Source organism: Hydra vulgaris, chromosome 02 (genome assembly GCF_038396675.1).
Source record: "Hydra vulgaris chromosome 02, alternate assembly HydraT2T_AEP".
In the NCBI taxonomy this organism is placed as follows: Eukaryota; Metazoa; Cnidaria; class Hydrozoa; order Anthoathecata; family Hydridae; genus Hydra; species Hydra vulgaris.
The window spans coordinates 4,022,501-4,045,894 of NC_088921.1; the positions used below are offsets into that span (position 1 = coordinate 4,022,501).

The 23,394-nt window shown below is 29.1% G+C and overlaps 3 protein-coding genes across 3 annotated transcripts; all 3 read left to right on the forward strand.

Moving 5' to 3' along the window:
• Positions 1 to 895: 895 nt before the first annotated feature.
• On the forward strand, positions 896 to 1,504 carry LOC136075733 (zinc finger MYM-type protein 5-like). The gene has a single exon (XM_065789168.1). The coding sequence runs from the start codon at positions 896 to 898 to the stop codon at positions 1,502 to 1,504; it is 609 nt and encodes a 202-aa protein (XP_065645240.1).
• Positions 1,505 to 1,547: 43 nt separating this feature from the next.
• Positions 1,548 to 3,386, forward strand: LOC136075734 (zinc finger MYM-type protein 1-like). Its single transcript, XM_065789169.1, has one exon. The coding sequence runs from the start codon at positions 1,548 to 1,550 to the stop codon at positions 3,384 to 3,386; it is 1,839 nt and encodes a 612-aa protein (XP_065645241.1).
• A 7,625-nt stretch (positions 3,387 to 11,011) lies between these two features.
• Positions 11,012 to 11,641, forward strand: LOC136075735 (zinc finger MYM-type protein 1-like). The gene has a single exon (XM_065789170.1). It carries the CDS (start codon positions 11,012 to 11,014, stop codon positions 11,639 to 11,641), a length of 630 nt encoding a protein of 209 aa, XP_065645242.1.
• The last annotated feature ends 11,753 nt before the right edge of the window (positions 11,642 to 23,394 follow it).

Sequence of the window (23,394 nt, forward strand, 5' to 3'; positions counted from 1 at the left end):
TCAAGATTAGTTGACCCATGAAGTCCCATGCTTTGGATGTAGCAGCCAGTGCCGTAACTAGGCAGGTGCAACAGGTGCACTTGCACAGGGCCCGTAGAATAGGCGGCCGTGAAATGGAACTTTAAACTGACGAAAAATTATTTGTTCTATTAATAAATTCTTCTATTAATTTTTTTTTTAATTTTTTAAAATTTTTTTTTCCTATTAAGTAGCACTGTATTGTATTTCAATACAGTGCTACTTAATTCTATACTGCAATTTAAAATTTCTATATTGATTTCCAATTCCAAATTGTAATATTTTGGCGCGGATTCAATCAACGATATCTGGTGGGCAATAGAATAAAACGTATTGTTTGTGTAGTAATGTGGTGAATTTAAAAAATGTGTGAAGCAATTTTCATTTTTAATCAAAGCAACATAAAAAAACTTATTGTCATTATTAATGACACATTATTAATGACACATTATTACAATTTATAATTTCCAATTAGAATTTAAAATATACTCGTTTATAAAAACATCGTAAGTTTGTTTTATTTAAATATAGATTGGTTAAAAATAGCTATAAAAAAACTAATTATTAAACCACATCAAGCCAATTATTCTATTAATTACATTAAACTAAATCATCAGGTAAGCTTTCTAAAATAATAAAAACTTAATAAAACACTTGAATCGTAAGATAGCGTTGGCAAGCACATATTTCAATTTACCGATAAATTTTTTTTTACAATTTTTTATTTTCGATATATCTGGTAATCTAGTAGCTCCAGAGATAAATCATAAATTTATATTTAATATTATTATTTTTATCTAGTCACACAATGTCAAAACAATTATCGGGCGCTCAAAAAAGAAAAATTAACAAGCAAAAACAAGAAGAATGCAAATCAATGTCGCAGCAATTTACTAAATGGCTTAAAAAAAATCCACAAATTGAAGAAACTAATATATCTAGACCTAGTTCTGATTTACAAGATGAAGATGCTGTGCTACAATTGCAACCTATAAGTTTAATTGATCATAATGATATTATTACAAATGTCGAAAATAAAAATGTCGAAAGTACAACTGTCGAAAATACATGTACTAATAATGTTGAAATTGAAAATATTGTTATAAATTTGCCATCTATTACACCAAACGTTAATATTATTCCACAAGAAATAATGCTAAATTACAACGACCCAAATTCTTGGCCTGCTATTTCAAATAATGTAATATATTCCCCTGTCAAGCATGGTCCAGAACAAGGCAATAATGTAAACGTTAATACCATTATATCAGCAGACAATACAGGGCGAAAATTTACAAAGGATTGGTTTTATGTGAAACATATTAATGGAGAAATGGTTATAAGAAAATGGCTGTTATATTCTATTAATCAAAACGCAATATTTTGTTTCCCTTGTATTCTTTTTGGCCACAAATCTCATAATATTACAGACCCCCATAAAGGATTCCGTTTGGCGACATCTTCATCCTGTTATTCCACAACATGAAAATTCATCTGATCACAGAAACAATTATGTAAAATGGAAAGTGATGGAAACAAATATAAGATCAGGGAACACACTCGATGATTATTTAATTAATTCAATTAATGAAGAAAAAATGGTATGGCGTGAAATATTAAAAATTGTTGTAGATGCTATTCTATTCTGCGCCAAAAATAATATTGCTCTTAGAGGTTCAAATAAAAAAATTGGAGATCCAAATTGTGGAATTTTTTTAAATTTGATAGAATTTGCTAGCCATTATAATAGAACTTTAAAAGAACGTATTGAAAAACATAAAAAAGGTTCTGTTTCATATTTTTCACCTATTATTCAAAATGAAATAATAAAATTAATTGGTGATAAAACTAGATACGAAATCATATCTAGAATTAAAAAATCAAAATACTACACAATTTTATTCGACTGCACTCCTGATATATCAAAGAAAGAACAAATGAGTCAGATGATACGATACGTCCATGTTGATTCTAATGGTAAGGTAATGATCGAAGAAAGCTTCATCGACTTCATTCACTCACATGAAAAAACAGGAGAAGGTTTAACGACTGAAATTTTAAATAAACTAGAAGGTAATAAACTGGATATTAATGATGCCAGAGGACAAGGATATGACAACGGTGCTAATATGGCGGGAAAATACAAAGGAGTCAGAGCGCGTATTTTGGAAATTAATAGTTTGGCAATATTTATACCGTGTGCAGCTCATAACTTAAATTTAGCTGGTGTCCATGCTGGCTCTACATCACCAGAAATGATAACTTTTTTTGGTACTGTGCAAAGATTATTCAATTTTTTCTCGTCATCAACAGCACGATGGGAAATTTTAATGAAGTCTTTAAAATTGACACTTAAAAGTTTTTCGGACACAAGATGGTCATCAAAAGCCAATGCAATAACATCACTAAGTTTACATCTATCAGAAGTAAAGAAAGGATTGGAATCGATTTCAAATGATTTATCAAATCCAGAAGCTGTATCAAATGCAAAAAGTTTATTGTTACTAATTAATTATAGATTTATCTGTACCCTTTCTATGTGGAATAAAATTCTACAATGCATTGACAGAACAAATAAGGCATTACAACGAAAAGATATATCGATAGACCATGCAGCAAAATTAATTGATGCACTACGTTGTACATTACAAGGACTACGAGAAGCAGATTTCGAACTAAATTTTCAGGAAGCAAAGAATTTAGCTGAAACAATGAATCTACAGGCTGGATTTCCTGATAAACGCAAGAAAAAAGTTAAGAAAATGGCAAATTATGAGGCAACAGATGAAGGAAGTAATATGACTCCAGAACATTTGTTCAAAATGCAAATTTACAAGATTTTTGATACTTTATTGTCTCAACTAGATTGGCGTTATGAGCAACTGCAAACTATCTGCAATGATTTTTCCTTTCTGTATGGTATGTCTTTGGAATCGACCAGCGTTTTGGATTTAAAAAAGTCGGCTGCAGATTTAGCAATTAAGTATAGCAAAGATTTAAATATGTACCAGTTCACCTGTGAGATACAAAGCTTTAAATTTGAAGCATCGACAATAATACCTAATATTAAAACTGCAACTCCACTAGATATTTTGCAAGCACTTCATGACTTTGGCTTAATTGAGTCTTATCCGAATATTAATATTGCTATCCGGATATTTCTCACTCTTCCAGTTACTACTGCGTCGTGTGAGAGAAGTTTTAGTAAATTGAAATTGATTAAAAATTATTTAAGATCTACTATAGGACAAGAAAGATTATCTAATCTTTCAATAATATCTATTGAATATAACATTGTTAAAGATATTAATTATGACGACGTTATAAATGAATTTGCGCAAATGAAAGCAAGAAAAGTGCAATTTTAATAAAGAAATTTTTAAAAATAATAAATTAAAATATATTTTTTATTTACAATTTTTCCAAAAAAAAGTTAGGCTTAGGGGGCCGAAAAATGAAATTTTGCACAGGGCACTAGAAAAGCTAGTTACGGCGCTGTATATATATTTCTATACAAATTAAATACCTAACATATTGTTTGTTAACATTAAATGAAAATTTAGAAATATTCAAAATTCACAATCCTTAAAATAAAGACATACTTGTTTAACTCCACTTTTTGTTTGTACCGGATGCAAAAAGAAAAATCTTAAATAAGGCTGAAAGTCTATTATACTATATTTTAAATCACTTCAGTCATTTTACTTTAAAACACTCACGCCTATTTATTAAGTTAAAGCTTTCTCGTAATACACTATTGCTGCGATTAATATCCGAATATCTTACTGTAAGTCCGGATTGTTATGCGGAACCTATTAAAAGAGAAACGTCCGGAGCTTGTTATGAGATGGCTAGTTATCGATTCTGGATTTTGTTAATAGTACAATTACATTTCTTGGTCTGTTTAAACATAAACTACAACTATTACTTTTAAATAATGATATAATTGAACATCATTTGTAATTTATTTATGAAATGATCATTCCTGGCTAGGGTGGAGTGAAAACAACATTTTTTGAAAGTTATCCCTGATTTTTATATAAGCTTTAAGAAAATCAAAAAAACGAGACCGAAATGAGCAAAATTGGACAAGAATTACCTCCTGCAGTAATTTTTGACTAATAATTTTACATAAAAATTTATTATTATAAGTGGAAGTTACAAAGTGAAAACATATTAGATATGTTTGAATTATTCATTAGTATTATGACCAAAATAATCACTTTTGTATTAAAAAAGCCATTTAAATTTTTTTATACACGTTTAAAAGAAAGATATTTCAATTGAAGAAATTGAATATAAGGCAAAAAATTTACTAAAATACATGCTCTACTCGAAGTTTCAATGCAAACCATATTTTTAAATGTTAATAAGAATATTTTGTTTGTAAATAATACTGTTTATAATTGAATGATAGATTCGTTATAATGTATAATATATTTATTAAGAATATTTTTATTATATTATATTAATTGAATATGGCTTGTGTTGACATGTTTCTAAATAGAGGTTAATACTTTGCAATGTTTACTTATACTATGATAATACTACAATATACTAAAACTTTTCTAAATATATATCAGTAAATAAAATGTTAAGATTTAAAACAGGACATCCATTCTTTTGGTTTTTTAAAGCCGCTTTCTGAGTTGCAACTGCCAACAGGACTAGATGTGATGCGACTTATGATGTTTTTTGCGACAAAATGTAAGCTAACTATGCTAAATTTCATTTTTTCAAATAATATTAAAGTTAAATATATAATAAAATTTTACTGGCCAACAAAAAGAATGAAGCAGCTTCAACAGCAATGCAGGGGATAAAAATTTGTTAAAACGCAACATACCTACCGTGTCATCATTTACAGTGTCGACAAAGAGAGCTTATAACCTATTTGAGCACAGCAAAAAGCTGCAATAAATTCCAATTGCTGACAGAGAAAATGAAAAAAAATAGCATTCAGTTTCATTAGGACAAACTAGCTAGACTCTTTGATATATCTGCTTGCCAATGAAAAGATCTAGAAAAGTGCCACTGTGCCAAAGTTAATATGGTACCAGCTATGAAGCACACTTTTCTGGAAGATCAAAGGATTGAACGTAAAATGGGTATTGGATCAATTGAGAAAAAGTTACTAAAATCCAGTATACCCTGAGCAAACAGATTTCAAATTTAATGATGCAGTGCAACTTGATTCTTTCGTTACTGCCATACCCAGTATTTTAAAACGGCCTGCTATAGATAAAAACACTCCACCATCATTGTTATCATCAGAAAAACAAATGCGATTGTCTCTTCCTTTTCTTTTATTAGTCTGCGACCGCCATGGACTCGTGACAGATCTGTTGCAGCTTTGGCATTAGTTGTACTTGAAGATATAATCATTTATTTCAAATGATGACAAAAAATTATTATTGAACGGAGCAAGATAAGGAGTAAGGGATAACTCGAAAGTTAGTGAAGTCAAAGTAAAGGCGTTGTATTTTAATGGCATAAAAGACCAGACCCTCTACAATGGGTAATTCATTTTTTACATGCAAATGAGCTTCCAATAAGTCATTTGTTTTCAGAATTGGATGAATCAACATCTGATCTTAGATACTATTTAGGTTCTATTGGAAAGTCCTCTGAAATTTGTAAGATCTTTAGGGTTGTTGATTTTCAACAAATAAATTATAACGTAGAAATGCCAGAAGTGGACAGATAAGTGCTCAGTACAGATCAGCTTTACTTTTTGACATCTGCCAGCTGTACTAAGTGGCACCTGTTCTGTCAATCTGGAATAGCACTGGAGAACTGGCTCATTCTAGATGGCTTACTACAGCCAACAGGGTCCTCAGATTATATATTTCTACCACCAGTCATTCATCAAATTTAGTAACTATAGCAACATACATCATGCTCGTTTATGCCCTTATGTGGTTCATCATCAAGAAGGAATCTTTTATTTTTCATGGCAGCAGGCGTCTATGCATGACAATGGTCAAATCACAGTATCAGTCAGACGCATAACCTAAGGTAGTAGACAAAGTTATTCAAACAAATGAGTTCTTAGGTCATCAAGAAAATATTCTTTTGGCAATTAAATTAGATGAGCAGCCACAAATCCGAGAATTAAGTGAAGAAAAAGTTTTAAGTATTTTTGAAAACGAACTAAATGTAAGTGACGTAGTTATTTAAAGGATACATAGGACAGGAAACACTGGACAAAGTAAACCTCGATCGATCGTAATAAAACTATTGAATTATAAAAACTATTAAAGAACTCAAAAAAGTTAAAAGGAACAGTTATATTTATAAATGAGGACTACTCTTTGAATATCCTAACCATATTGAAAAACTTCTTTGAAGAAATGCGAAATCACAGGAACAACGGTAAATATTCTGTCGTTATTTATGATAAATTGGTAGTTAAAGATTTTTAAAAAATAGCATAAGAGTGTTTAGAGTTTATTTTCCTTTGGTATTTTTGTGTTTTAAATAACATTTCTAGTTGTTATTATTAAGAAGGAGGAAGCCAACATAATTAATGTTTTTGACATAACAGGAAGAAAAAACACACTAAACGTAATTAATGACGATGATAAAAACATTAACTTTTTTGACGAAATTTCAGTAGAAATGGCTTTTTACAATGTTCACGACGTTAAACACGTTCTTCATTGTTCATCATCTTCTTTCTCATTATTACATTTAAACATTAGTAACATTAATAAAAACTTTGAAAATTTAAAATTAATGCTAAATAATATAAATAACAAGTTTAGCCTTATTTGTCTCATAGAAATTTAGTGTCATCGAGACACGATTAAATCTAACTTTCATTTATCAGGATATAAACCCAACCATCAACCGAAAGTAAACGGTATTGGCGCGGGCGTATCTATTTTTGTCCAAAACTCTTTTACTTTAAGCATGTAGATAACCTCAAAGTAAATGACGTTGATTGTGAGTCATTTACCATTGCAATAATTAATAAAATAAACAAAATTACATTTAGAACAGCATTATATAGACCGCCAAATGATAATTACAATCTTACAATCTAATTCTATTAATCAATATCAATCAATCAGTCTTACAATCTAATTAAAATCAGTTTGAAAACCACTTAAAGTATATGTTACCAAAGCTCGTAAAAAAACACGTTTCTTTGTTGGGTGATTTTAATTTGAATTTTTCGAATAATAAAACAGATAAACTAGTAGCTCTAAAGAAAATAGAGAAGAGTAACTCTAAAGAAAATAGAGAAAAAACTCAAGTTTCTGTGACTACTTATTTTGTCACTTCGGGGAAAGACTATGCTGATAAATACGCTAGTAATGTCAAAAGTGTGGTTTCTGGCAAACGTGTTGCCCTTTCCCGATTTGGTAATAGAACGATTGCATAGAGCCATTTTTGAAAATCTGTGGCAAAATATCAATTTCAATTCGGTCAAAAAATATGCATTTTTTTATACCCGTCAAAAGCGGGGGTCTCGGAATTTAATCTCCGAAGGAGCAAATTCTTGCACTTCGCCTTAAAAGGCTCTTTCAACTGAAAGAATGCTGAGAGGATAAAACTCACGGTTATTACTACTTTACAAAGTATTGGTTGGCAAGTTAACTTAAAAAATTTACGAACCAAAACCAAAACTGGAACTTTTTAAGACAAAACATTGGGACAACAAAACGTCTCATTAATGCAAAACAATAATTAAAATATTGGACAAAAACGGCTCCCTGTTTAACATCACCCTAAAAATAACAAAAAAATTTGGCAGAAAAACAAAAAGGCAGTTGTGCAAGCAAAAATTTTCTGAAACGGTATAACAAAAACAACAATGCCATGGACCCAAATCTGAAAAAAAAACTTTACCTCTCACGCATGCGGACCAAAACAAAATATCCTCTTTCGTTTTTTACTCAAAAGTCTACTTTCAGCGTCCTTGTTTGCCAAAAGCACAAGGCAACAGATCGTTAAAAACAACAAATGCAAAACTTGTGGTAAAATTGAGGAAAACATTCATATCTTTGCCTACTGTCCTCCATCTGTTAAATTATGGGAGTATTTTAAACATGTATATAACTCCTTGACACCCCAAAAAAAATTTTTTCCGATAAATTCGATCTTCTCAATTGAAACAGCAAGTCTATCGGAGAAGAACCTAATTTCACAACTGCTGTTGGCACTCACTCAAACCATCATGAGTGCAATATGAAACAGCAGATGCCACCACATGTTTAGCAATATAAAAATTGAGCCAATAGTTGTGATCAGGGTAATTTGATATATAATTTCAACATTTAAGTGGTAACTGTAGCAATTGTAACGTGGTGTTTGTGTAAAAGCCCTGTCATTTTTTTATTTATATTTTCTTTAATAAATTTTTCTTTACAAAACACTCCTAACTAATCTTGAACATTATCTTTAATTATAGTAATACTTTAAACCTTACCTAATTCTTGATATCTTTTCGCACAATTGGTAAAAAATAAAAAAATTTATAAAACCAAAAAGCACAAAATTTTATAAAATAAAAAAACACAAAAATATGCATATAAATAAAAATAGAAAAACCATATATATAATATATATATATATATATATATATATATATATATATATATATATATATATATATATATATATATATATATATATATATATATATATATATTTATATATATATATATAAATATATTCAGCAGCGGTTTTAAGCACAGGCAAAGCAGGCATTTGCCGGTGGCCTCGCATTTTTTTTCTTAGTACAAGTAATATAAAAAAATTTTCTTAGTACAATAAATATAAACAACGAAACTCATTTATTAAAATTCAATATTATGTATGCGTACAGTATTTTTATAAACGGTATTTTTATAAAATATTCAACTTTACATATACATCTATTATTATGTATGTAGCAATTTTTTTTTTTGCGTTATACATAATGCCTGGCAACTATATGAAAGAGTATGCGGTTTCTAGTCTCATATACATTGACAATGACTGTGACAAATATATCTTTGCCCATATACACCTACACGTCTCAAAGGCTTTTTCTGTTTTTCCATCCTCCTAACTGAATGACTTTTTGTTTGTTTGTTTATTTATTTTATATAATATTGTCTTTACATTTTTACTGTTGCTCAAGACATAATCTGAGCAGTGATGGGATGTTATGCTGGTTCCGGGTATTTGTTGTAGCGGTTTCTCTTTGAGCCATAGATCAGTGTTTATTCGATGTATAGGTGTTTTATCCATTGTGGATTCGATGAAGTATGGCTACATTTGCTAACATTTATTGACAATAGTCCCATAAGCGGGGCTGCCCCCTCCCTGGGAATATCCTTGGTGAGTTGGTGAAGTCTAAAGTTGGAGACTCTCCTTGCATTGCTGTTAAAGCCATCTTGGGTTCTTTGATTTACGACTGGCACTTCCCTTATTATTGTTGTGGCTTTTATATTGACTCCTTACGCTGGCTTTTGATTAGACTCGACGTTACAGAACTTACAACAAAGACTGATTTTTCTTTTACTAATTTATCACATTTACATACTATTTTTATTATTTTACATTAATGTTTTCATGAGGACGCTTGTTCCTTCCTTCTGACTTTGAGTCTTTATGCATTTTATGAGTTGAGTTCTTTATGTACATTTTAATATACATAATCCTGGTACGTTATTGGTTTTATATTGAAAAGATTTGTGGTTTCTGTAGTATTATATTTGTTTGACGTCGCTATGCCATTTTTGTTTTTGTAAGCACTTTAATGTCTTAATTAACGATCTTTTTATTTTTCCTGACAACAATTTTGTTTTTAGTTTCTCGTTTGTTATAGTTTGTTATATTGCTATAGCTATAGTATGATTGTTGTTGGTATAAAAAATGTTGTGTTATGATTGTGTGCGAGTTACAATTTTTTGGTATAATGTAAGTAATGAATGATGTAAAAATAGAGATTATTTGTTTTCCATTTCACTTCTAAATTATAATTCTTATAGTTCAGACGTTCTTTTTTGGTGTTCTTAGTAATTTATGCGATTTTATTATTGACGATTTTTGCTTTTTTCCTGGTTATTCTTCTGATTATACATTTTATATTGACGACTTCTGCTCTTTCCTTGGCTATTCTTCTGATTATTCCTTTTTATATTAATATTACATAAATTATATTATATATTTATAAATAAATATCAAACTTTAGAAAAAGTTTAAATTTATATTCATCGTTATTTAACTATGAATCCTCATCGCGATCGAGACACTGGAAGATAATGGGCTTCGGGTGCCGAAAAAAAAAGAAATAAGAAAAAACATACAGATATGTTAAAGAAAATTAAACCAGTGACAAGTTTTTTTAATATATCATCAGGTACTAACACAACTTTTGATGCAGGTGCTAGTACTTCGCAAGATGTTTCAGAAAAATTGGTAGATATTTTATCAGACCAGTCTGAAACATCTTTAGCGTCTTTATCTTTTGATGTTTCAAATTCTGAAGTTTCTGCTGTCCTATTACCGGACACCCATGAAAAAGATTTTGAAATGAATTTGCCTCAAGAGTCTTCGTTAGCTTCTAATGATTTTGTTTTAGCTTCGAATCCTCAATTGCATGAAGCACAACAAGACATAACTGATGTGGTTATTGTTTCCGATGACCCGGCGTTATGGCCTATTTCGTTTAATGAACGAGAAAGAGTCGATATTGTTAAAAAAGGACCGACTCAGGTTAAACAAATAAATTTTAAAGCCAATAAATCGGGTCGCAGATTTAATACTAGTTTCTACACGAGAGTTCTTGCTAACGGTGAAGAAGTTTCTAGAAGCTGGCTAGTGTATTCTATACAAAATAATTCGGTATTTTGCTTTTGTTGCAAAATTTTTCCTACCCGACAAATATGTTTATCGTCGACTGAAGGTTATTCAGATTGGAAAAATATAGGTTCTAGCTTAAAACAACATGATAAAATCTCAGGATCACATTAGCTGAATGCAAAAATGGATGAATATGTCAGTTAATTTAAAATCAAATGCAACGATTGATCAAAATTTGCAGAGAATGATAGAAAATGAGAAGAAACATTGGCGCTTGGTACTTGAACGTCTTTTTGCTATAGTGCTAATGTTAGCTGAAAGACCATTACCTTTTCGTGGACACCGTGAGCAACTTTATCAGCCTAATAATGGAAACTTCTCGGCACAAGTAGAACTTATTGCAAAATTTGATCCAGTTATGTTAGAGCATCTCAAACGAATAAAAAATAAAGAATGCTTTGACACTTATCTTGGAAAAGATGTGCAGAATGAAATAATTGGACTTATATCGAGAAGAATACTGAAAACTATCGTATCTTCTATACAGTCATCAAAATATTTTTCTGTTATCATGGATTGCACTCCTGATGTAAGTCATAAGGAACAGCTTTTAATTCTTTTGAGATGCGTTAAAATTAATCAGGAAGAAGTACTAATTGAAGAATTTTCTTGTGGTTTTTTTCACATAACTGATAGCACTAGTTCAGGTTTAGTTGAAACTTTTTTAAATTTATTAGCTGAGTATAATTTGGATCTAATGAATTGTCGTGGGCAATTGTATGATAATGGTGCCAACATGCGAGGCCAATACAAAGGGGTTTAATCAAAACTTTAATCAAAGAAAAAATCCCAGAGCTCTTTATGTTCCATGTGCTAACCACACATTTAATCTAATGGTATATGATGCTGCGAAATCAGTATCAATTGCAATTAACTTTTTTGGTACTGTTCAACGAATTTTTACATTTTTTGCTGCATCAACCGTTTGATGGGACATACTGCAAAGTGTTTGTAAAATGACTGTTAAATCATTTTCAGATACGCGTTGGGAAAGCTGTATAAATAGTATAAAAGTTGTAAAAGATAATTTGGTTCAAATTATAGAAGCTTTATACAAAGTTACAGATTCAAGTACTATTGGAGTTGCTGTTTCTGAAGCTAACGGTCTTGCAAATGAGATATCCTCATATCAGTTTATACTTTCACTTACAATTTGGCATGATTTATTGTTTGAAATTAAAAAAGTAAGTAAAGTTATGCAGAATCCCTCGGCAGATATTTCTATTATGATAAAATTGGTGGAAACTACGAAAATTTTTTTAGAATCATTCAGAAGTGATCAATCATTTGAAGCGATTATTAAAAAATCTGAAGAAATAGCTATAAAATTAGGTACTGAGCCAGTATTCCTTCAAGTGCGGCTAAGCCGAAAACGATGTTTTTTTGAATATGAAGGAACTGATACACCTCTAAATGGAAAGTCTAAATATAAAGTAGATTTTTTTAATGCAATAATTGATGTTGCATTAGTAAGCTTAAATGAAAGATTCAAAATGCTTGATTCATACAACAAAATATTAGGTTTTTTAACCCGTACCGAAAAAATGCGAAGTTTAGATGCAAATGAATTGTTGAATGATTGTAAAAATTTAGAAATATCACTGAGAAATCCTAGTACAGAAGAATCGGACGTGAACCATGAAGAGTTATACTCGGAAATAAATACATTTTTAAGAATGGAAGCTTTGGCGGAATCGAAAGATGCACTGGAAATTTTGAAGTATATTACGGCAAATTCTTTAATCGAAATTTTTCCAAATTTATTTATTGCCCTACGAATTTTACTAACTTCCCCTATTTCAGTGGCAAGCGCAGAGAGGTCATTTTCCAAATTAAAACTCATAAAAAACTATTTACGTTCCACTATGGGTTAAGACCGCTTATCTGCATTAGCTTTAATTTCCATTGAAAATAAAATAAGTCGGTCCTTGGACTGTTCTGATTTAATTGATGAGTTTGCGTCTTCAAAAGTCAGAAAGGATAAGTTTTAAGTCAATGTAATCGATCCTCCTAAAATCTGCGAAAAAAATAAATGGTATCGCATTTTGAGTAGTCTTATTAGTGCATCTTCATCCAAAATAAAAAAAATACTTAATGTACATTTAAAACCTTTTTGCGTTTTTTGCTTCGTTACGTTCTAATAAATATCCAAAACACAATAGAACACAAGAATTAAAAACTCAACTAATATAATAGAAAACTTGCCTATGGCCTCGCATATGGTTAATCCGCCACTGTATATATATATATATATATATATATATATATATATATATATATATATATATATATATATATATATATATATAAATTAGTAAAAAACACTTATCTAACTTTTCCCTTCAACTTGAAGTTTCACCATTCCTGGATCATCGGGAAGAATTACTAAATCTAAAAAAAAATTCGATTTATAGAAAAAAATATTTTACAGGAACTTATAAATTATTATAAAAAAATTTTAATTACTATATTTTTTAACGGGAAGTTACAGAAAGTAATTATTAAAAAAATTTCTTTGGAATGGGAATAGTTTAATTTGGTCATTTATTTTTATAATTTTTAAAGAGGTACTTATTTTCATACATAGCATACATTTTTTGGAAATGTTATTATAGGCAGGGGCAGATTTTGGAATAGACCATTGTAAATTAAAATTTTTTTTGACAGCATAGTATCTTTAAAATATTTTTGTGTTTAAACTATTGTTTGTGGTTGGCATAACGTTTTTTCTATTGCCCCTCGGTTAAGCCAATATATTGTTTATCAGGGTTATTTTGTGAGGAAACAATGCACTTGTAAATTACATTTTTCGAAAGGCGTTTTCCATTTAGAGGGCAATCTATTTTTTGTTTACAATTGCAATAATCAGCGTTTTTTTCTTTTATATGTTCATTTTTATTAATTCACGCGTAGTTGTGGCCTTTTATAATTCTTTCTAAACTTTTTGTACAACTTTAACTTACTTTAATGGTATTTTGTTAAAAATCTTATGTAATTTATTAGAGGGAGGAAAATGTTTGTCTACTAATCTTAAAAAAATTTTACCTATATTTGTTGAAACATTTTTGCTGTACGGTGGGTTGAATCAAATTATGTTTCTATTTCTTGAATTGAAATTGGAATTTGTTTTAGAATTTGAAGGGGTTCGTTCGAATTCACATTATTATACAATAATTTGTCAAAAGGCTTTTTGTAGGGCTTATAGGAACTTTCTGAGAGGTTAAGCGTGACATCAAGAAAATTCACTTTTTTTAAATTTATGTTTATTTCAATTTGGAAGCCAATGTTTTTAAAAACTTTTATAATATCTTTTCTATATTTATCGAGTTGTGGCCCTGATTTTTTAAGCATTATCATTAAACCGTCGCCGCGATAAAGACCTAATTGATTAATTTGGATTATTTTAGCTAGGGTATTTAAAATATATAAACCTACAAATTCGAAAATTTCTTCTCCGTCGAAACTTCCCATTGTTACATCAAAGCATTCGTGCGTGGTTTTTTTCTTCCACGTTTCCTTATTAAAATAGAGTAAAGTTTTTCTGCAGTGCTTAATTATACAGATAGTTGCGCAACGTCTATATTGTAAAAGTCTTATGTTATACTAAACGGAGATAATGTAAATTTAATAAAATTGTAAATACTTGTTGCAATATAATTGTGGCATCTAAATATGGCCAACGCTTTTTTATTTCATATATGCAAGCTGTGATTACAAATATAATAATTATATTGTTATGTAATTGCATTACAATTATTAAATTAGTGTTATTAAATTTAACTTAATTTAAATCATTTTTACAGCAAAAATCACTGATGAAATGGTTTTGCAACTTGAAGCTGCGCATAAACATGAATGGTTTAAACAGCATACTGACATGATTGCAGTTGTATCATGTCTGAATGCGACATTTATACAAAGACGAGGCTGGATAAACAAAGGTTCAGTTAATAGAGTTGATAGAATTGTGTCAATTTGGAAAAACATCTATGTTTCTCTGATGTGAAAGTGATAAGATTTTATTTTATTTCTTTTGCAGTTCATATCTTTTTATACATTCATAATTTTTTATACATTTACTCCTCCGAAATCCTTGGATTATACTTTTTTTGTAAATAAGACATATAACATTTTTTCTAACATATAATTTCGAACTTACTTTCATGTGTTTGTTTACTAAAAAGTATTGAAATTTTCTGATTCAAAAAGTATTGAAATTTTCTGATTCAATGCACTTGATTAAATACTTGACTAACTCTTAGAAAAAAAAAAAGGAAAAATAGGGTATATTATTTTAGAAAAAACTTTAACTATGAAAGAACATAGATTTTTATTTATATTTTGTAATTTATTGGATATTATTAAATTTTATTAAAAGTTACATTAAGCATAGATTCGAGTTGGTTAATTTTATTTTCAGATAAAAAATTCTTATCTATACATAATAGACGATAGAGATGAGGCAATCGTTATGTGCGGTAAAAAGATAGTTGAGCGGAGCTCATTTTTTAATGTGGTGATTGGACTAGTTGGAATACATTATGTCATTGACATGGAAAATGACGACCATTCGTTAACAGTATTGCCAATTTTGCATTATATTTTATTCAAAGACTTGACATCAACAGAATCGTGTTTGAGCCAAATGAGCAGTTTATGGGAAGATTATTGCAGTTACAAATACAACCAGTAAATCGACATTCCAACATTCAACTAACTAGTCTTTAATTTCATCTATAACTGTTGTTTAAATGTATTAGTTCTTTCAGAACTTTTTTATTTAATATTATTATAATTTTAATTTAATGTTTAAATTTTTACGTTGTTTCAAGGAAATTTTTTTTTTCTTTTCTTTAAGGAAAAAAATATTGAAAATATAAATAAAGTATTTTTTAAATAACAAAAGTTACTAAATCAATTCTTATTATAAGAAATAGAGTTCGTAAAACAAGAAGAAAAATTACTTTAAGAAAAAAACTCAACTTAACAGCAATTCTTTAAAAAAGAAAAACTTTTTTTTAAAATATTATACTCTTGAAACTCGAAAAAAATCGTATTTTAGGATAAAAAGTCCTGAAAGCAATGAAGAAAAAAACTTTTTTTAAAAAGCAAAAAAAAAAAAAATTCTAGAAACAAGAACAAAAATCTTTTTTTAAGAAAAAAAATTCTTAAAAACAAGAAAAAAAAAACTGATTTTAAGAAATAAGTTCTTGTTAAAGAAAGATAAATGCTTAAAATAAAATAAAATTATCATACGTGGTGGACAAGTTATTTTGGCCCTTGGGCGCTTGGGCCCTGAATCTTAAGAAGGCTCAAGTACAAGCTAAGGCCAACGGAATGAACAAACAAGCAATGAAGAACAAGAAAATGGAGAAGAAGAACAATACAAAAGGCAAGAAGAAGAAGACATAACCAATTCGATACGTTCTGAATCAGACGCAAATTCAGTACACGAATTAGAAGATTTAACATTAAATTATGATGTTGGAAACTGGCCCACTCCAATGCCAGATTATCTCAGAGCCGATGTTATAAGACAAGGCAGTGATATTTACCAGAACTTGGAGGGGCCATTTGATCCAGTTCATAAACCAGGAGAAAATTCAAAGGGTCAAACTAGACAGCTGACAAAAAGCTGGTTTTACAAGAAGCTTCCAAGTGGAGAACAGATTTTGAGGAAATGGATGGTCTATTCTCATGAAAAAAAATCACTGTTTTGCTTTTGTTGCAAGTTGTTTGATAAGAACGATAATCCAACGACCAAATCAAGTTTCATCACAGGATTCAATAGCTGGTGGAAATTGAATCCTAAAGTATCAGATCACAAAAACTCTCAATTGCATATTAACAATTTAGACAAATGGAAAACACTTGAAGCAAGGCTTCTCCAAAACAAAACTATCGACGCTGCTCACCAAGACGTTATGGAAGAAGAAATGGAGAGACATTTTGCATCGTCTCTTAGATATAAAACTTTTTTTGGCAAAGCAGAATTTGCCTTTTCGAGGCCACAGGGAAGACTTTGCTTCTGAAAACCGTGGTAATTTCTTGGAAATTGTCAGCCTCCTTTCAAACTATGACCCTGTTTTAAAGGAGCACAGCATACGGCTTCAACAATCATTGGAATCAGGATTGATTCCAGTTTCTTATTTATCGCCTGCAGTGCAAAATGAGTTTGTATCTCTTTTCGGCGATGCTGTAAAACAAGAATTAATCTGTGAAATCAAGAAAGCTAAATTCTATACCATATTGTTTGACAGCACGCCAGATATATACCACACTGAACAAATGAGTCAGGTCATAAGGTATGTGAAAATTGAAAGAAACCGTTGGAGTGACAGTGAAGAGACTTAATGATACCAGGTGGAGTGCTCATCATGATGCCGTGAAACCAATCTTCAAACATTTCGAAAAGTTGGTTAAGGCTGTGGAAAAGCTTTGTGATGCTTCTGAAAACCAAGATACGAGAGGAGCAGCGGAGGTGTTGATGACAAACATTTGTAATTTCAATTTCCTTTGCTTCTTGCATTTGTGGTACCACATTCTATTCGAGGTGAATCATTTCCAAAAATATCTTCAAATCTAAGGTGTTAGCTTGGAAAAGTGTGTTGTGAAGCTGAAAAGACCTTTTTAGTAAAGAGTCGAGAAGTTCTGGTACATAATGCTGTAGAATATGCGACCCAGACTATGCTGAAATGGGCATTGATATTGAAAGCAGAAAACGCAAGCGAGTGAAAAAGATGATGCCAGGAGAAATTGCTAAAGATGCAGGTTTAACTCCAAAGGGAGAATTGAAGCGTGCTATGTTCGAGTGCATTAATCACTTTCATGTAGAATTAGAAAAACGATTGACTTCGATGTGTATAAAAAGTTTGCTGTTGTACACACAGGTAATCTTTTGAAGGCAACTGATGAAGAAATTGTAACCTATGACCATCAGTTTTCAGAAACTTTCAATGATGTAGAGGAGGAAGAAATGTTGCCTGAAGTAAAGAGGCTGAGAAGGCATCTGAAGGCTTCTGGCATCAAATTAGACATTGTAGCTGCATGGACATCCTTGATAATGCTTCAGTTTATTATCAAAATGGACTTTCGTGAATTGTTGTCAAACGTGACTGAAGCTCTTTCTAACTATATGCGTGTCCGTGGCTTCTTGTGAGAGGATTTTTTCAAAATCTCCGCTCTACAATGAGCCAGTCTCGTTTAACGACCTTGGCCATAATATCAGTAGAAAACAAATTGCAAAACATGTGAATTTTGATGAGTTAATCAAACGATTTGCAGAAGTCAAGGCTTGCAAGAAAGCATTTTAATGTGTTTCTAGAGGTAACTCTTTGCTGTAAATCTGTTTTTTTTACTGTACATTGTACATCATTGTATTATCATTTAAAATAGATAATCAAAACTAATGTTTTAGTCATTTGTGTACACAAATGAATTTCTATAAGTGATAAAATGGCGTTAATGGATATATATATATGTAAACATATTAACTGATAGATAATGATAAAGATGGTATTTGCTAATTTTTGTTTATTACAAACGTTTTCATGAAAGTGGAGAAAGCTAATGTGTTATACATACATTCATTAATGTAGTCTATATATATATATATATATATATATATATATATATATATATATATATATATATATATATATATATATATATATATATATATATATACATATATATATATATATATATATATATATATATATATATATATATATATATATATATATATATATATATATATATATATATATATATATATATGTGCCACCCTAGGCCCCAAAACATGCTGGTACGCGACTGACGCTGAGAACTAAAATTTTTTGTATGAATGTTCAAACGACTCCACATTCCATTAGATTCCTCATCCCTTTTTTAATATATACGGAAAATTTTATAAAAATTGGATATTTTTTAGTACTAAGGAAACCTAACCTTCAAAAGCTTCGTTCTAAAAAAACGTTCGCGCTTTTAGTATTTTTCTCAAAAGTGGTTTCAGAATATGGATAATTTTTAAGTGAAACCATAAAAAACCATAGTACTTTCTATATATGGCTGGATAGAGGTTGAGTAACACTAACTGATGCAAAAAACCTCAAGGTGCTTGCTATACAAAAAAATAAAAGAGAGTAAAGTTTATGAAAATTACGTGTTTTTCGTCAAACGTCAAATGTTTTTTGTTGAGCCGTGGAATTGCTAGCTTATATGGTACTATTTTTAGCACTTCCCTGAACGACTATTTTTATTGATGCATTGATTTTCGATTCATATATGATGTTTTTCTTTGTATATACTTATTTGTTACATTTTTTCATTTTAGATTTATCGTATGATAGATTTATGTGATATAGAAGAACAAAGTATTGTAAATTTGCATGATTTAAAAACATATAATAATAATTAGTCCAGTCAATGTCTAAACTTCAATGTTGCATATGTCATATGTGTTTAATAATATGTGTTTCTTATTCACATGGTTTTTCAAGCAAGGTCTGCAAGCAAATTTGAGCTGAAAATTTTTTTCTTAGCCTCTAAGGAGAATTGATATTGTTCTTTGTTTAATTTAATTTGTTTAAATAAAGTAGTTTTAATAAATAAATGTTCTTTTGTTCTTGGTTTTTTACTTATTTGTTTTCAGATTCTTAAGAACTAGGCAACTAAGCTAAGCAAGATTGATTTATTTTTTAGTGTAATTGGAAAGAACTTGAGTGTTTTTTAGTCACTTCACACAATATAAGTGGTACTGATTTGAGTTACTGATTAAGTTTACTTTTTTTTTTATATTGGATTTATTTTATATTAGATATATATTTTATGTACTTAACATGGAAAACTGACTGTAATTTGTTGACATGAAAGTGATCAATAAATTATAGTCAGTAATTTGTTGATCACTTGCTTAAATTATTTTATGCATTGTAGTCTAGAATTTCTATTAAATTAAAAATGCTTGATTTAAATAAATATTGCTTAATATTTTTGAAAAACGACATTTGTATATAAAGATAAAAAGATATGGATTTCAATAAATCTTAAGTTTAAATATAGTCTTTGATTAGAATAGATCACAATTTGTAAGATTCTTTTACATTTTTTTATTATTCAGTTGTAACAATAGTAATGTTACTGGTAATATGTTTAATGATAATAGTGAAATTGAAGTGGATAATATTAGGCTCAAAGAAGTTATTAATGTGAATGCTAATAGGCAACTTGAAAATTGTTGTTGTCAAGTGAAAGAGGTAGATCTAGACAAAATGAAATTAATCGTTGTTGAAATGTAAGAAATGATGCTCAGCGAGCAGAAAACTTACTTGCCAGTGTCAAGCAGTGTTAATGTCTGTTAATTTGATTTTACTTTAGACAATTTAGAACAAAACAAAGTATGAATTTTACTCTTTATAGTAACAATAACTAATTAAATTTTTTTATAATTTCAAACACATTTTTTTTTTGTTGTCCTTGTCATCACTTGATTATTTAGCTTATTGTTAAAATATGGTTTTAATTTTGTTTAATATGATGTGAAATTTACTCTATTAATCATTAGTCAACAGTTATAGAGAAGCTGGAGCTTAATTAAGAAATGCTGGAAATTAAATCAAGGAAAAAATAATTTTGTTTACTGGTAACATAATAAAACCAGTTACTACTATTTATTGCGTGTTTTTTTACTTTTTTTAACATGCTGTTTGGAAACACTTTCTCTGCTTCTCTTTCTTAGATGAGAGCGAGAATTAATAAAACTTATGTAATTACCTAGCTCTTGCGTATTTATTAATATCACAATTGAAAATGACCATTTATAAGAAATATCTAACAAGTTGCTTGCTATTTTATTGTATAATAGTTCAAATTGTTTAACTAATTGTTCCTTGATTGTTCATATATTGTAATAAAAAAATCGATTTATTCCAAGTATTTTAGTTTATAAAATATCTTATTAAGTCGTGCTGTTATTTGCTAGTGTTACTAGGCTGTTATAGCTTTTTTTTCATTCTTTATATTTTCTGTAATGTTATTATCCTGATTCTACTAACAATATTAACGTATTAGGGGTTGCTTACTGCTAATTTTTTATAATTGTTAGTGTTGTAAATTTCTACTGTTGTTATTATAATTGTAGTTGTTATTGTTATTACTACTGTTATTATTACAATGATTATTACTGTATCATTACACAGGTCAACAAAAATAAATTTTTTTCTGGTGTCGAGCAAACAACTTGTTTTTTTGTATAGCATTTCTCACTTTGATTTCAAATATGCAACTTATTATTCACCATCACGTCAAGTTGTAAAGATAGTTGTAAACATTTATAACATTTGCACTTTTAATTAAAGTGCAAAAGCGACTTTAAAAAATCGCGAAAAAAATCATATAGTTGGGTCGGTAATGGTAAAACTGCTAGCCAACTGTTTTATTTCTGTTGGGCCGTTAATGATACCAACAGTTTATAAAACAGTTGGCTAAGTGTTGGCAACAGCATTACGTTTTTTCACGTTATCAACTCAATAGCCAACTGCTGGCCCAACTGTAGCTAATAGTTGGTTATTAGGATCGGGCCAAATACTTACCAACAGTTCAATGTTTACTGCCAACAGTTTTTACTATTTCTCTAAAACATTTTTGACATGAAAACTTATTAGTTAGCAAATTAATTAGTAATATTGTTATTATTATTATTGTTATTATTAGTGTTAACATTTAAGTTATTATTATTATTGTTATTATTAGTGTTAACATTTAAGTTATTATTATTATTGTTATTATTAGTGTTAACATTTAAGTTATTAAGAACCTAAACTTTTTTATTTATAGTTTCATATTTTCATAAATGTTTGCTTAAATTAATTCTTTACTCATTACTTTTTGAATAAAGAACTCATTGTTTGCAATTATACCAAATTTATCATAAGAAAAAAATACGAAATAATATTGTGTTTTGTTTTTGTTATTTAACTTTGTTATAGTTAACTTTTTATAAATAAGAGAAAAGAGAAAATCGTTTTTTTGTTGTTGTTGTTGTCGCTTTCCTTTAAAGACTGTTTTATGTTTGTTTCTAACGCACTTAATTTTTAAATATAATCATATATACTATAAATTCAATAAACCGAAAATTATTTTTATGTGAAAAAAAATCTGCGTATTCATTTAGTTAATTAATTTATTTTATTAATGCGTGTAAATGTTTTATAAATATTTTTATAAAACTAGGTATATTTTATGAAAGTAGATGTTCGTTTTACGTTTAATTTTAACATAAAACTGATTAATTGAACGTAATTGAACATTGAATATACTGAATGACTTTTATAGCTTTATTTTTTTAAATATTAACTTTTAAGGTGGTCGTCTGGTAAAAAAAGTATTAAAAAAATCAGATTTTTGTTAATAGTCCAGTTTAAAAGAAAAATTTGTGCTCTTTTAGAAAATATATACTTTTAAACATATTTTTAAACTAAATTTTCAAAAATTTAATTCCTGTAAAGACATGTACTAGCCTTTTCCCTTAGCAACAAAAAAACTCAACAGATACTGTAAAGAACAAAAGAAAAAAGTTAAGAGCTATAAGGAAAGAATTTATTGATAAATAAAAACACCAGGAAGGAGGAGATTCTAAAGATTCAGGAAGGAGCTATTCTAAAGGATTATTTTAATTATTTTATTTTTATTTTGTTGGTTTTCTCCGTTTGTGATATTTCAGACTTAAAACGCAAATATCTCAGCTTCTATAAATTATTTTTGAATGAAATTTTCAGGGTTTGTTCATCTGTGTATAAGTTAGTATGTGAACCAGAATCTAATTAATTTATTGAGCATTTTAGGAAATATGGGTTGGTTTTTGTTGAACTTTACCCCTTTTTTAATTTCCCTAAATACGTAAAGCTGCCATTATGGATTTAAACATAATTATAAATTTTTACCGGTTTACATACTAATTTTATATATATCCTGCATAAAAAACCAAACTTCATGCAAAACGGATGTACGGATAGCTAGAACTCTTTGTTTTAAGAAAGTGATGTTTTAACCATTTTTTTGCTGATTCAGCATTAAAAAACTAATTTTTTTTTTTTTTATTTTTTTTTTTTCGTTATACAAATATGACTTCTTAACGTTGAAAAATAAAATAAACTTTCCCCCAAATTGTATTTTTGATTTTTTTACCAGACCTTAAGGTGGTTCACCACTAAAAATTTTTATCAAAAGTTGGTTTTTGAGTTTACTTTTGTTTTCTGGTAATTCAACATAGCTGTAAACGTTTCTGGAGTCTGTTTTGATATATCTTGAGTATTTTTTGAGGTATTTTAATTTATTTAGACCTTATCAGACAATTTTTCATACCAACGGCCCCTAGCAACACAAACTTATGTTTTATGTCAAATTTGGTTAGTTACGCATTAGTATAGTAGGCCAGCATGGTTTGACGAAAGTTTAGAATATAGCAGTGTATGGAAGGTATTTTTGTATGATTCATCAGATACTATCTTCTGAAAA

What these genes read in the sequence shown, in the direction of transcription:
- LOC136075734 (XM_065789169.1), top strand. Translation starts at nt 1,548, where the DNA reads ATGGAAACAAATATAAGATCAGGGAACACACTCGATGATTATTTAATT.
- LOC136075733 (XM_065789168.1), top strand. Translation starts at nt 896, where the DNA reads ATGTCGCAGCAATTTACTAAATGGCTTAAAAAAAATCCACAAATTGAA.
- LOC136075735 (XM_065789170.1), top strand. Translation starts at nt 11,012, where the DNA reads ATGTCAGTTAATTTAAAATCAAATGCAACGATTGATCAAAATTTGCAG.